Source organism: Lissotriton vulgaris, chromosome 7 (genome assembly GCF_964263255.1).
Source record: "Lissotriton vulgaris chromosome 7, aLisVul1.2, whole genome shotgun sequence".
In the NCBI taxonomy this organism is placed as follows: Eukaryota; Metazoa; Chordata; class Amphibia; order Caudata; family Salamandridae; genus Lissotriton; species Lissotriton vulgaris.
In genome coordinates, this window is record NC_141695.1 from 542,681,960 (window position 1) to 542,697,488 (window position 15,529).

The 15,529-nt window shown below is 47.8% G+C and overlaps 1 protein-coding gene across 1 annotated transcript in view; it reads left to right on the plus strand.

Annotated features, from left to right (window-relative positions):
- The first annotated feature begins 14,466 nt into the window (after nt 1–14,466).
- ARHGAP44 (Rho GTPase activating protein 44) overlaps nt 14,467–15,529 on the plus strand; it is a 524,893-nt gene continuing 523,830 nt past the window's right edge. The window contains exon 1 of the mRNA XM_086928736.1: nt 14,467–14,895. Coding sequence (XP_086784862.1) covers nt 14,843–14,895 — 53 coding nt within the window. The 5' untranslated portion in view covers nt 14,467–14,842. The remainder of the gene's footprint in view (nt 14,896–15,529) is intronic.

Below are 15,529 nucleotides of genomic sequence, written 5' to 3' on the forward strand. Positions count from 1 at the left end.
AAATAGAGAAACCCCAGAAATTCTATTGTGCTCGACCATCACCGCACTTGAAAACCTAGCTATCACTTGCCATCACACAATACCAACAGCACAGCCCACACATCCAGTGCTTAATTTGGGGCTGATTAGGATGGAGGATTTTCCGCATTCTCCGGGCCGGCGGAAGCCACCGCCGGCCTGGAGGATGCGGAAAATCCTCTGTGGACCCACCAAGACCCACCGCCACATTAGGATGGCTGGTGTGTCCTGGTTTCCGTCCGCAGCTTTTCCTCCGCGGTTGGCGGAAAAGCACTAATTTGGTGACGGTGTCTCTCAGACACCGTCAGCCAGATTAGGATGTGCTTGGAAACATGCTTTTCCGCGGCGGCTTTTCCGCCGTGGAAAAGCATGTGTAACTTCACTGCGGGGCCCGTTGCAGGCCCCCTAGGTGAAGGGGGTGTCGGGGTGCACATGGGGGGTACCTATGGTACCCCCCTGCATTTGTATGCAATAAGCGGCAGGCACCGCGCGGTGCCTGCCACTTTCTACATTCAAATGCAATGTGTGCATTTTTAACATTGCTGCGGGTGCAGCTTGAAGCTTCACCCGCCGCAATGTTAAAAATAGAGGATGTGACCGCCACCCTGGCGGTCACATCCTAATCTGCACAGAGGGAACGCCGCAGCCCATGCGGACGTTCCCTCCTACTCAGGGGTCGCGGACGGACTCAAGTCCATCCGCGATCCTTATGACCCTGTTAGTGCAGTCTGTTGCAGGTGGTCGCACGGACATTCAGTTTTGGGTTGTGCCACCACTATGCCACATGCTTTAAATAGCATGACAAAAAAATTGCATTCTCTATATTGCAAAGTAAGTCTAGGTAACCTGACCTCGTGATTAAAATAGAAATGTAAACTTACCTTGACGATGTAGTGGTATGCAAGGAACAGGATGCAATATTTTTGTAGGTTGATATTACTTACCTTGACAAAGGGCCCAATTACGATGGCAGACGGGCGAACGTTCGACCACTATCACAGTGGGATTGAGACCGACCAACAAGTAATTGGCAGTCCCACCAGCCAAATTATGATGCGACCCCGTATAGGCGGTCAAAAACGTGGCTTTTTCCATTGTGGCTTTTTTTTGGGCTGAAAAGGGCCACAGCACAATCTGCAATGGAAAAAAATATATTTTTAAACATTCATCCCCCCTGTGCCAAGCACCACATGGTGTCAGGCACACGGGGCTTGGATGTTTGGTGCCCCCAGGCTTCATAGAGGAGGCCCACGGGGGACAGGGGCCCTGCTATGGCCCCCCAAAGTCCCCTTCCGACAGCCTATCCATGGCGGTCGGACTGTCATGGAAATGCTTTCCGAAGGGTCATCATAACGGTGGGGCCGGAGCAGGCACCTCCGCTATTGTAGGGAATACCATTCAACCGACAGATCAACGGAGCATCAGTTGGTCCTTCCGACCGACCACATCATAATCCTGCGTTCGGATTGCTCTGCTGGATGTCAGTCGGACTGCCACCAATGACCTATCAGTGGCGGTCCGACCGACATCCTAATGAGGTCCGCAGTATCTTGCAAACAATTTGGGAGCCTGGAAGTTATTTTTCAGCACAAGACTGATCTAGAGCAAGAGAGAGAAAGGCAGAGGAAAGAGAAATTATGAAAACAATGGTAAAGGGTGAAGGGAATAAAAGAACCTGAGAGACTGAGATAAAGAGACGGAAAGTGTAGGGTAGTGGAACAAATTACATTTAAGCAGAGTAGGAAGCCAGCTATCACACACCGTCCACAATAAATATTCCAATTGCACTAAATACTGTAATTGTGAAATTCACACACTCTTTAATGGACCACACAGCATCGTGACGCCACCCACATGCTAATAAGAGTTTTAAAACCCCACTGATAACTTAAACCTAGCTAATTGGAGATTCGTCGGCGGGACCTTTCATTTCAGCATTTAGCAATCTTACAAACAAGTTAGCACAGCGGTTTTGTCAGTCACATTATTTCTTCCAAAGCTGCCGTGACTTTGAAAGCCAGTGAACTCTAACAACTTTGTGCATCTGTGAAGCTGAACATTTTTTCCCGAATAAAAATTGCAGTGTCTGCAGATTAGCTGTCCCTATCTGCTGTCAGACTATGTTTCTATATTCATTGGAGCCTGGTATTAGACTTGACATTGTGTGGTCTGTGTCCAGAAACTACTGTATCAGAGCAAGGAGGGCGGTGCACAAGCAATTTGTAACTGCGAGAAGTATTCTTCCGTTTGTGCTAGCCGCTTATGCAGAGAGCTCTGTGCATACCGTCAGAAGCAAGGCACGGGTGTTTGCAGTTGCAAAATTGCAAATCGGCTGTCCTAAGTGGGTTGCAACTTTGCAGATGAGTGCACTAAATTAGCAAATGGTTTCCAACGTTTAAAATGCTGTTTTTGCCTAAAGTTGTCACCTGCTCAGTCGGGGTGGAAACCAGTCCCAGGCATCAATACAGCAGGAGTTTGCACCTGGCACTCATAGCCATAATGGGAGCATTGCTCACATATTTAAAAAGAAAAAAAACAAAGAAAGAAAAAAAAGAGGGAGGCGGTGAGGTGGCATTGGTGGCTCTGGAGCTGTAACGCCGGAGGAGGGCGAGAGATGTGTGCAGCTGCATCCCCCCAGTCTCAGTAAACAGAGGAGCAGATGTGTCAGTGAGACCGGTTTTGCAAGGGCGCTGTTTTGTACCCTGTAACTTAGATGATCCAAGCCCTTCATCCACATTCACAGGAGAAACGCTTCAAATATTAGCTGCGTTTGTTTATCGCGCCTACTGGCCTCAGACACCTTCTGATCAATGGCAGCCATGAAATTGACACATCAACCAAGCCTCCCTTTAAAGTGCTCAAGAGCTTCTTACTAGGAATGATTGACATGTGTAGGTTTGTTTTTAGTGCCATCGTTGTTTTCATGTATATACCTCGCTCCTGGCGCTGCTGTGCCCCCTTGCCTTTGGAGGTATGCAGGTGCATGCATGTATGGAGAAGCATGCTTATTTTTGTGAGCTTTGATTAGAGCTCAGTGTTGTTCGGCTGAATACTCAGATGTGCTGCTGAGGTTATGGTTGGAGCAGTACTGTACTTAAGAAACATAAAAAGGAAATCAAATGATCTAGGAAGGGGGTGGGCAGAGAGCCTTGGCATAGTGGTGGGGCATCGGAGTCCAGACTGGTAGCAGCAGTGTACAGGTGTGCGGAGGTGGGCTGTTAGTATGTGTAGGTGGTGGGCTTGGGGGCGAGAGATGTGCTCTGATCATGCGGCAGTGAGTGGCATACACTGTCTAGATGTGGAGAAGCTGGTCAAAGATTAGGGAGCAATGCAGAGCCTTGTCGCCCTTCTGTAAGGCATTGCACAAGATGTGTGCACATACGTAGTTGCTGCATGTGAGTCTCAAACTTTGGCTATGGTCGTGGCACGGTGAGTGCAAGCACATACCAAGAGAAGGGAAAGCGTCTTTTTAAACATATCAATTGGTTGACAGGAATCTGTTGATCGGTTTAGTGCTGTTGCGCTGTCGTCGTCGCTCCTCAAAGGGCTTATGACAGAAGGCAATTATGGCCTGTAGGGAAAAACAAATTTTTAGACCTTTACAAAAGTTATTTATTTATTTATTAAAGTTTCTGATGCATCTAGAAATTCTAGAAGCACATCTGAATCGCCATTTATCTTCCTTTCTTGAGGCCTCTGAGTATCTTGACATCACCCAACATGGTTTTCGAAAACATCATAGCACAGAATCTGCTCTCACCTTTGTAGTCGACAACATCCGACGCAAAGTTGATGCTGGACAAACTACTGTTCTAGTGCTATTGGACCTCACGGCCGCATTCGACACCTTGTCTCCTGCCATCTTAACATCTCGGCTTAGGGAGGCAGGTGTCACTGGGTCGGCCCTGAGCCTCCTCAACTCCTTTCTCCTTGATAGGGAACAGAGAGTGATGCTCGGAAACCACCTCTCCCCAGCTAGGTCTTTGCAATGTGGGGTGCCACAGGGGTCGGCATTAAGTCTGACCCTGTTTAACATCTACGTGGCCCCCCTCGCCAGGCTTGTAAGATCGCAGGGGATGGAGGTGGTATCATACGCCGATGACACCCAGATTATGGTGTCATTCACCCAGTCCTCTGTCATAACATCTGCCTCTTGCTTCAGATCCTGTATGCAACATGTTGCAGATTGGATGGTCATCAACTCCCTGAAGCTAAATGGCGACAAGACTGAGGTGCTGGTCTTTGGGAAGGACCAAGATGTTTGGTCAAGTGAGTGGTGGCCTCCTTCTCTTGGAGCCTGCCCCACCCCCTCTTAATCTGCCAGAAATGTGGGTGTGGTGTTTGATACGTCACTCTCGATGTCCCTTCAGGTGAATCGGATGGTTGCAACCTGTTGGGGAGTAATCAGAACTCTCAATAGAATTCGCAGCTATTTGTCCCATCAAGCCCGTAAGCAGATTGCAGTCGCCCTTGTTGGTTCCAGGTTAGATTACTGCAACTCTCTCTACATGGAGTCCAACAAGGGCCTCATACATCGGCTGCAAATCGTGCAGAATGCTGCTGCACGTTTCGTCCTAGATCTCCCTAGGGCATCTTCTGCTACTACTGCGAGGAGAGACCTCCACTGGCTGCCTATCCAGCACAGAATTTACTTTAAAATTCTCTGCTTGACCTATAGAGCCCTCGAGGATGGATCTAAAGGCGCCATCAGTTCCCTGCTTACTCGCTACCACCCCACAAGGTGTCTCCGTTCTTCGGGACACTTCCAGCTTGTTGTCCCTCGTTTCAAGCTCACCAGATGGGGAGCCAGGGCCTTCTCTGTCTCTGCCCCCCAGATCTGGAACATCGTGCCTGTGGAGATCAAAACTCTACCCTCCCTAGACATGTTTAAAAAGGCCCTAAAAACGTGGTGCTTTTCAAGAGCCTACATAGGTTGAACTGCAGGGTTTTTGTTATGAGCTTTTTCTTGAATTAGGCGCCTTGACGCCGATTGGGCTAAGTTTGCGCACGACAAGATTCATTTATTATTATCTATTAATGGAGTTCCATACTTCTGCTCTCTATGCAAAAAGTCGACTTTAAAATTCATTAAGTATCGTAATAAGGGATTTCCATTCAGAACTAGAACTTTGAGTGAAATATTTCAGAGCTTCACAAAATGTCATATGTTCATGAAAGTTTCTGATGTATAAATGAAGGGAGTCCGAGATACATAATTTTACTGCCTGCGTGGAGAAATTTGAATTTACAAGCCCTGATCTACTGTGTTTCGAGATTTCAATTCAGAGAGAGGACTCTGTACATAAACTTTGTCTGTGCATGATAAGTTAGCCATGTCCTCTGGAGAAAAGAAGGTCCTGTTCCATGTACTGCATGGTTGACGATGCAGAGAGCTTTGAAAGAGACTGACCTTCTACTGGAAGCAAGTGCAAAGCATGAAAAGCTGGGCTAAGGTGCTCCTCAGGCTGTAGATGCAGAATAAATCCTGCTGCAAAGTTCTATGTTCATTGAAGAAAATAATCAAGTGCTCTAAGGTAGAGGATGCTAGGTTAGTAAAGATGTGAAAGCCTTGAGGCCACAGCCTAAAATTGGTGAGAGAAACCAAAGAAAGAGAATATTCTCCTGAGTATTCTCTGGAGATTTTGCTACATGCAGATTTTATGACTCCAGTCTATACTATGCCACAGGTCTAATATTATATTGGAAAGGACACTTCACCCACTGTTCATTGTTGCATGCCTCATCATCGGCATTCTTTCCAAATCTAGGTAGGTTAATATCACCTATTTGTACTTGATCGAGATCAGGAGGACAGAGATAGTTTCAACTAGATATAGTCAGGGACCTAGATAACTTAAAACTGCTTCGTGGTATAGTCAAAGTATGTTGCATTATTGGACAGGTACCACTGTCAAGATTAAAAATAGAATTGCATGGATTCCCGCAGAAGGCTGTAATAGCTTATTGCATCCAAAACCATTGCCTACATGTTTTGACCATTAGGCTGCCCCCTGGGTCAATGACCTTCTTCAGGGCTGCAGGATCCCAAATAAATGTGCACCATTGAAGATGCAACACCTGCTATGAGGCTGAATCAATCAATCAATCAAGCATTACTAGAACGCACCACTCACCCATGAGGGTCTCAAGGCGCTTGAAGGGGGGTCTTGAGAAGTCTTCTGAAGGTCAGATGGTCTTGAGTCATACCTGTCTCTCATACCTGTCACCAAAACCATTTTATTCAGTAGACCCTGTACAAAGTTCAATCTTTCTTTATTGCCAGTGCTTAATTTGAGCTGGTGGATGCCGGTGGGTTCCACCAGCTCTTATTTTTGGGGGCGGGCACTTATTTTCTGAATCAGAGGGGACAACACTCAAACGTGAAAGAAGGGGGAAGAGAAAAACAGAAAAGCAGCCACAAACTGAAAAATCAAGAGTGAGCTAAAGGGGAAGGGGTGTTTGGAGGTGGATTAGAGAGGCCTGAGATGAATTCACTACTGTGCAACCTTTGTATTCTGTGTGCTGACGTTCTCTTGCATTGGTTGTAGTCTCTGAGTAGATCTTTGGGTACCGGCACTCTTTCTTTACAAATTGAGCACTGTCCCATTGCCTGAGCGGATGGAGGCATTTCCCTGTGTTCACACATTCATCAAGGGACAGCGCCTTCAGGAAACCAATTTGGTCCTCTCTGCTGCCTATGAAAATCTGATTTTTGTGAAGCAAGATAATATATTGGGGGAGTGAAGGCAGATGATCATTCACTCCCAATCTCTTTTGTGTGTGACATATTCTCTGGCGATAAAGGGTTCTGGTAACTGAGCTGACTTGAGCTCCAAGGCTTAGGAGTTCAGGGCGACTGTAGTTTTCGTTGAAGGTACCAACATGGGTGGCCCATCTATATTAGTGGGCCACTAGGCTCTAACAAGGATCGACATGCTGACGTTTCTGCTTTACTGTTCTTAAGTTTCAGATGAGTTTTGGTCATCTAGTTATGAGGGGCAGTGTGGCAGAATTTGATCCCTGTACAATCAATGTCTTATTGTGGTTCTAGTGTTAGTAGAATCTGTGTATCATCAGCATAATTTCAGAAGCTGAGAGCAATTAGTTCAATGTGATAGCACAGTGTTCTGAAGAAAATGTGGAATAGAATTAGAAAGGTGGCAGAACCCTGTGATATGCCACAGTTGAGAGGATGAGGGGAGTTGAAATGTAGAGTCAAGATTATCTAAGGGTGATTGAAGATTAGGTAAGAGATCCAATGCAATACCAGAAGGCTTAAGGAGTATATTACTAAGATTATTTAGGCACTTGTAGGTAGAAGAGAATCTAACAACACACTTTTGTTCTTGTTATTTTTCATAGTACCCTTTTGTAGCCCAGAATTTGGGAGTTTTACTTAAACAGCAGCATTTAAGAAAGGCTACTTTTAGGATGTTCATACACAGCATATTCTTCTTCATCGGGCTCTGGATGCTTCACTGGGTGTATGTCAAGTGAACTAGTTGGTCGGTAATATCGGAAGAGAGCCCCACATCAGAGCTTTGTCAGTGTATATCAAGAAGCCTACTTCTGAGGGTCTCCGTACCTCTGCCAGGGCTGCATGCCAGGGCTGCATAGAGAGTTCAGGCTGGGATTTGGCGTACTTTAAGGACAGGAGGGCCGAACTGTATTAAAAGACAAACTTCTGTAATTACTCGACAAAGAGCACCTACTGTTATAATAATGTTGCACCTCTTGGCAGCCTTCAATATGGGTGACAATTGTATTCTGGCAAAATGACTTGCTAGATGTGCCAAAGAGGAAGGATATACACTTTTGGCTTTCCTAATGTATTAACGACAGAGATCATAAGATTAAGTGCTGAAGCTTTTCTTCCCATCCTCTCTGGTAACTTCTAGCATTCCTCTGATATACCTCATTCACCTCCCCAACTCTTTTAACAACTAAATGGTTGAGCTTTAGTTCCTCTTTTTAAATCCTAACCTATGCAATCAGTCATAGCATGTCAGAACAATCATATGCGAACATCACACCGATTTTCTTTAAGATCAAGAAAAGCACAGAGCTGTTTAACAACGTGCCTGACACCTTAGTGAAACAGAGCGATTTGTGCACCCTAGTTGGCTCAAGCTGATTGCTAGAAAAGCAGAATTCATTATGTTTGAGACAAAAACCATGATAAACATACGCCTTGGTATTAGTTTGCTGTTTATGTTTTGTGGTAAAAAAGTCTGTGTCCAATAAGATTAAAAACTATAATAGCACCTTGATAACATCTGTAATATTTAAAGCTATAATGCCTGATTACAGTATCATGCGATGGCCATGATTTTCTGCTCAAGGCAACTCTGCTTAGCTCATATGCAAAGCAAGATGCATCTTGGCACTCGAAACGTAGATTTTAGCAACCAGTTTGATCAGCAAGTTTGTTAACTTTATCATTATTTGCATAGGTCAAATGTCTGCTCTGGTGAGCTCCCCTATGAACCTGCTTTATATTCTTATTGAGAATTGATTCTGAACTTCTTCTGTAGTACTGTATGAATTTGCATCTTGCCTTCACTCTGAGACTTTGTCTCCGTATTACAGTGTAGTGAGATCGCCTTCTCAGTATGCTCCATGAATGTAAATTTTTGTGATAAATATATTAAAGACTTAGCCCAAACATGAGAGTGAGTTTTCATCTTTAAATACACAAATGGAGATGGGCGTAAAAGCCACTATCTGTCCTCCCTAGACTAAACACTTCAACACAAAAAGATATGGTAGCTCAAGCAAGAAAGAAACTTCCTCTTCTGTTCGGAAAGTCAAGTCGGACCCCTAGTTGGATGTCACAGGAATTCTGTCAGCTCAGAAGACCAATCTTTTGGAAGAGAAAGCCTCACACACCGTTTGTCATGCTTCATTATAGGCAACCTCTCTCCACCCTTGTAGGACATTGCCACCAGGGTAGACTTGACCTCCTGATGGACTCAAACAAAGGAGGGAGTTTTTAGATAGAGTTCGACTAGACAGATGGCAGGATCCAGACTAGTTAAAATACCTTGTGGTGCCCAGGTTTATCACCTTTAATGTTGGGGACCTCAGGTATATCTAAAATCATCAATTAGATGGCCAGTGAGGGCAATGGATCAATCTATCTCCCTAAGGCAACATGTTTCTGCTCATATAGTTAGCCTATTCAGGTCTTGGGCATTCTTCGGGGCCAAACATCCCTTATGCACTGGCCTAATCACCAAAAGACATACAGGTAGATTCACCAAGCCGAAATCGACTCGCAAAGGGCCAGATTCGGAGAATCTGGCCCTTTGGGAGCGCTATTTTTGCATTTGGGATTCATCATCCCAAATGCAAAAATCGCAATTCTAGAAATCGCTAAATTGCGATTAATTGCATTTAAGGAATCTCAATTTGAGATTCCTTAAATGCAATTCATGAACCATTTAAAAATTGCGAATTCACAATCTGGGGCCGCTATTTACCGCAAAGTCTAACTACGTGGTAAATAGCAAAAACTTAGAAAAATGCACTTTAGTGCATTTTTCTAAGTTGTATGTTACACACACACATGTCCTTTGGACATGTGTGTGCGGAACACCAGTGTACATTACCATTTCAGGGGTGCTACAGGGTGTCCTTTGGACACCCTGGCACCCTTGAAATTGCTTTCTTATTTGCGATTCGCTAATTGCTAATCGCAAATAAGGAATGACCCCCCATTCATTCCTATGGGCCTTCAGGCCCATAGAAATGAATGGGGCCACCAAACAATCCTGAGGCTTGGGGGACGTCCCCCAAGCCTCAGGATTGTTTGGTGGCACCGACGGAGAGTTAGTTGCACTGTGTTTTCACCATTTTTTTCTTTACCATCATAAACTGGCTAACAATTGGTGGTTCATAGCCAACTGTGGACCTGAATCAGTATCAACAACTTACTGTGTGGCATGGGGTCTCGATGATCAAGGGACCTGCCAGGTCACAGTTTGGACGGTCAATTATATGACTGATCATCTGGTCTGTTTGATAGTTATCCACTATGAGATGATCTGGATTTTGTTGACCAGTTTTTGAATAAGCTTTATGCTTTGTGGTCTGAGTTCACTGCACATGTGTTTCTCCTCTTTCTTGCTCCTTATAATTTGCTTAATGGTAACTGTAGCACCCACTGACATAGTGTAATACATGCCAGTTGGGCCAGAATAATTGGCTTATCGACCTCCTAGGTTCTTTGTGTTGTTCATATTGTGTAGCTGGGGAAGTGAACCAGTTCTTTAAACTCTACTTCCCTATGACCCTCCTTTCTCTGTTTGTTGTGATACAAAATAGGATGTTGCCATTTCTGCCAAAATTGTAGTTCCCTTTTCCAATGAGGTGCGGAAGAACAGGGTTTACACAGGCAGAGCTTCAGCTGCCTCCACCACAAAATCCCTTGTACTTGAGTCACATCTGCCACAGGCCGGCCAGGTAACAGCGACTTGTTAAGTGCAAGGCAACCCTCACTTCATTTCCATCCCGAGGACCTCTGTGCATGTTCAATCAATCAATCATTTGTAAAGCGCACTACAGAACTGCAAGGGTCTCAAGATGCAGGGGGGGAGGGCGCTACTGATCGAACAGCCAGGTCTTGAGTATCCTCCTGAAGGTCAGCAGGTCTTGGGTCTGTCGTAGGCTCAGTGGGAAGGGTGTTTCATGTCTTGGCGGCAGGTGGAAGAAGGATCTCCCACCGGTGGTTGTTCTTCGAATGCGTGGGACAGTGGCGAGTGAGAGGTCGGCGGAGCATAGCTGGCGGTTGGGGTTGTAGAAGGAGAGCTGTCTGTTGAGGTAGGCTGGGCCAGTCTTGTGGAGTGCCTTGTGTGCGTCGATGAGGAGCTTGAAGGATATCCTCTTGATGACGGGGAGCCAGTGCAGGTTTCTCAGGTGGGGGGTGATGTGGCCGTGGCATGGTACGTTGAGGATCAGTTGTGCTGAGGCGTTTTGGATGTGTTGTAGTCATTTGATGAGCTTGGTCGAGTCTGCTGCTGACAAGGGCCTGGGTGACTGTCTTTCTTGTATCAGTCGGGATCCATCTGTAAATCTTGCGGAGCCTGCGGAGGGTGTTAAAGCAGGAGGAGGAGACGGCATTGACTTGCTTGGTCATTGAGAGCGTTGATTCGAGGATGATTCCCAGTTTGTGTGCATGGTCGGTGGGTGTCGGGGCTGCCCCCAGTGCCGTCGGCCACCAGGGGTCATCCCAGGCTGAAGGGTTGGAGCCGAGGATGAGGACCTCCGTCTTGTCCGAGGTCAGCTTTAGGCGGCTGGTCTTCATCCAGTCGGCGACAGCCTTCATTCCTTCATGGAGGTTGGCTTTGGCTGTGATGGTCTCCTTGGTGAGGGAGAGGATCAGCTGAGTGTCGTCGGCGTAGGAGATTATGTTGAGGTTGTGCTGTCGGACTATGTGTGCAAGCGGGGCCATGTAAATTTGGAACAGTGTCGGGCTGAAAGAGTATCCCTGGGGTACATCGCATATGATCTCGGGGGCTTTGGAACAGAATGGGGGGAGGCAGACGTTCTGGGTTCTGCCGGAGAGGAAGGAGGTGGTCCAATCCAGAGCCTTGTCTCGGATCCCTGCAGCGTGGTGGCGTGCGCGTAGTGTGCGGTGGCAGACGGTGTCGAAGGCGGCAAAGAGGTCTGGGAGGATGAGCGCTGCGGTCTCGCCTTTGTCCAGCAGTGTCCTGATGTCGTCGGAGGCGGCGATGAGGGCAGTCTCGGTGCTGTGATTGCTGCAGATTCCTGACTTTTCTTCAAGGTATCGGGTTAGCTGTCTGTTGACGGTTTTCTCGATGACCTTGGCCGGGAATGGGAGCAGAGAGATGGGCCAGAAGTTCTTGAGGTCTCTTGGGTCTGCCTTAGGTTTTCTGAGTAGGGCGTTGACCTCAGCGTGTTTCCAGATCTCTGGGAAAGTTGCAGTCTTGAGGGAGGGATTGATGACGTTGCGCTGGTGGGGTGCGATGGTGCTGCTTGCTCTGTTGAAGATGGGGTGCGGGAAAGGGTCAGAGGGAGAGCCGGAGTGGATTGAGCGCATGGTGTCATCGATGCTCACGCTGGCCCAGACTAGCAGTGGGTTGTGGTCAATGGTGTACGGAGGGTCTGTTGTGTTGCTGTCTGTTGGGGCTGTCTGGGTGTTGAAGCTGTTGTGGATGTCTGCTATCTTGCGGTGGAAGAAGGAGGCGAGGGAGTAGCACAGGGCTTGTGACGACGGGATGTCATTGGTGTTGGAGCAGGGGTTGGAGAGTTCCTTCATGATGTTGAAGAGCCCCTTGCTATTGTGTGCGTTTTTGTTGAGGGGGTCTTTGAAGGAAGTTCTCTTGGCCGTCCTGATGAGGAGGTGGGGGTTACGGATGGCGTCCTTGTGTGCTGCGTGGCTGTCCGGAGTTTGTTCGCTGTGCCATTTCTTCTCTAGTTTCCCGCATGCTTGCTTGGAGGCTAGGAGCTCTGGGGTGAACCAGCTGGCCCTCTTGCTGGTGTCTCTGTGGGGGGTTTCTTCAGCGGGGCGAGGGTGTTGGCGCAGTCCTCGATCCAACATCTGAGGCTGTGGGCAGCATCGTCGGTGTTGAAGGGTTCGGTGCGTGGGCTGGGAGCGAGATTTGCGTGTAGTTGGTTTTCGGTGATTTTGCTGCAGCAGCGGCGGGGGATCTTTTGGGTGCATGGTGTGTGGAGGGTTTCTGGAAGGCGAAGTGGATGCAGCGGTGGTCGGTCCAGAGGAGTTTGGTGATGTGGCTGATGGAGACGTATGGCCTTCAGGAGAAGACTGGGTCAAGCGTATGGCCGGTGGAGTGGGTGGGCGTTGTGACGAGTTGCTTCAGTCCGAGGTTGGCGAGGTTATCGATCAGGGTTGTGGAGTTGTTGTTGTTGTTCTCAAGGTGAAAGTTCAGGTCTCAGAGGAGGATGTAGTCGGTGGAGGTTAGGGCGTGTGTGCTGATCAAGTCGGCGATGGAGTCGCTGAACTGGGGGCAGTAGATGAGGGTGCCTCTGAGGGTGGAATTAGGGTCTGTGTGGATCTGGAAATGCATGTGTTTGGCGGTGCTGAGTGTGTCGTTGGTGCTAGTCGAGACCCTGATGCTGTTCTTGTGGACGATGGCGATGATTCCTCCTCCGACTCCGTTGGTGCAGTCTCTGTGGGTGATCTTGTAGCCGTCTGGGATGGCTATGGTGATGTTGGGTGCGGTGGAGTCGTTAAACCAGGTCTCTGTCAGGAAGGCGACTTCAGGGGATGTTGTGTCGAGCAGGTCACAGAGCTCGACGGCATGCTTGCATGCGCAGCGGGTGTTCAGTAGTATGCATCGGAGGTAGTTGGGGTCTTTCTTGGTGGGTGGTTCGTCGGCTCTGAGGCTGGAGTAGCTGCAGTTCCGGCAGGTGAAGGGGCTATGTGTGCGTTTCGGGGCGGCCTTGAAGCAGGTGTGGCTCCGTCCGGAGTTGAGAGCGTGCAGAGTGCTGGTGTTGTAGAGGCGGCTGTCATCGTGGCGGGTGCGGGGGCCAGGGGTTCTGGTGCTGGGCACGGTCCAGGCGCAGACGGGAGCGGACGAGCGCAGACGGGCTCGCCTTAGGCCTGCGGGTGGTGGAGGGCCTCGAACGTCCTCAGCAGCTGCAGCTGGGGCAGGTAGGCACAGGTGGTGCTGTGCGGAGGGGGAGCAACCTACCTGGTGGGGTCAAGGGTCGCTGTTAGGGCAATTTTTTTAAACAAATAGCCTCTTTGGTAAGAATTGTGCAAAATGTTATTTACAGAACCTCTTAACTACACAGCTGTGACAGTAAGTATTTTATAAGTCATTGCATTTTTGCATTCTATTTCTGGCAGGACTCTTTGCTAGTGTCTGGTAGGGCGACATCTGAAGTTTCCTTCTTCAAACAATGTCTATAGTTAGTAGTTCCGCTAACCAGACCTGATTCTTAAACAGAAATTCAGGAGATACATTGTGGCATCCGTCTTGACAGGGCACCAGCAGGAAGTAAGCAATTTAACAATCACAATTGAAAATTAGCTGAGAGTTCGAGGATTGATACACTGTTGCTTCTTTCCGGGGGTGTTTTTGCGCAAAAATTAAAAAATATACAATCGTATATAGTGGCAAGGAATTTCAGGGTATACAGTCTACATCCAGATTTACGGCGCAGATGGCTGATAGGGAAAAGAGAAGTAAGTGTACACTGGCTAATGTAAGCAGATGTTTTAGGGCTATGCTGTGGCTTCTTTTCTGCCAGGCGGGCCTAGCAGGGGAAATCCCGGCCATTGTTTCTGCACCGGTCATCCCAAGAGCTGAATCTGTCAGCAAATCAACCTCTACTCAATGACAGCAGCCAGGAAAGACACCTAAGACTACTACTCCCGGCATGCTTTTAGCCTCCAGCGCGCAGGCGCGGTAAAGGCTTTCCAGTTAGCCGGGGGGAATCTTGGAGCTCGGGAGGGTGCAGGCAGCATCAGGGAAGCAGCGAAAGCGAGGAAAGGAAACCCGGGGAGCCGCAACGGGGACCTGCATCTCTGTCCCTTTAACATAATGCAATAAAGAAAGACCTCCCGTTGGCCTGGAGGGCACCCCTCTGCTGTGGGCAGTTCTGTTTTATCGCTATATATTTTTTTCGTGCAGAGACGCTGGTAGGATGGGTGCTGTCAGCCTCTTGCAATCAGCCTGTGGTGCCCTGCTCTGCTGCAGCGCCGGCTCCCCTACAGGAGACATGTAATTTCTGCTGAAGAAGGAAGGGGCCAGGAAAACACACCTATACATACATACATATATATTTATACGCTCCCATTTTTTTGTATTAATCTGAGGACGGTAGGGGTCGGAAGATGAAGAAACAGTTTAACCGTATGAGACAGCTCGCCAACCAGACAGTGGGCAGGTAAGAGAGCCGAACGCAGCATTGTTTTGTACGTGTGGTATTTATTAATAGTGTCCTGATGGTTGCAGAATTGCAATATGGAATGTGGCGTGCGCGAGCCTCTGCGAGGGTTGGCTGTTTACCCCAAACACACTCAGCGACGCTTTTCAAAAGCAAAAACAAAAAAAACGTAATATTGCTGAGACCCGGGGATGTGTGTAGAAATAGAATGGAGGTGGGAGAGGCACCCCGAGGGTGGCACCGAGGGTCTTTTTTTCTGGGTGTGGTGGGCACTTGCAATTTCCTCGGCCCATCTCTGGGTCTTATTAACACCCAGCGCTGATGCTCACTGGCGTGAGTAGGTGTGTGCGCTGGGGAGCCGAGGCAGGGACGCGCTTCTGGCAGATTGCTGCACAAGAGAAGAAAAAAAAACACACAAGGTTGGGCGCTGCTAAGATACCAGAAGACACTACATTTGCTGGGCGAGGGCATTCTTGTTCCGTCTCTGCTCTCCAGCTGTGTTTATACGATATCTATAGATCTTTATCTAGATAGATAGATAGATAGATAGATCGATAGATCGATAGATAATCTGTGAATAGCAGATGCGTGTGTTTAATGTTTAGCGGAGTGCAGACACACATATACACAAATA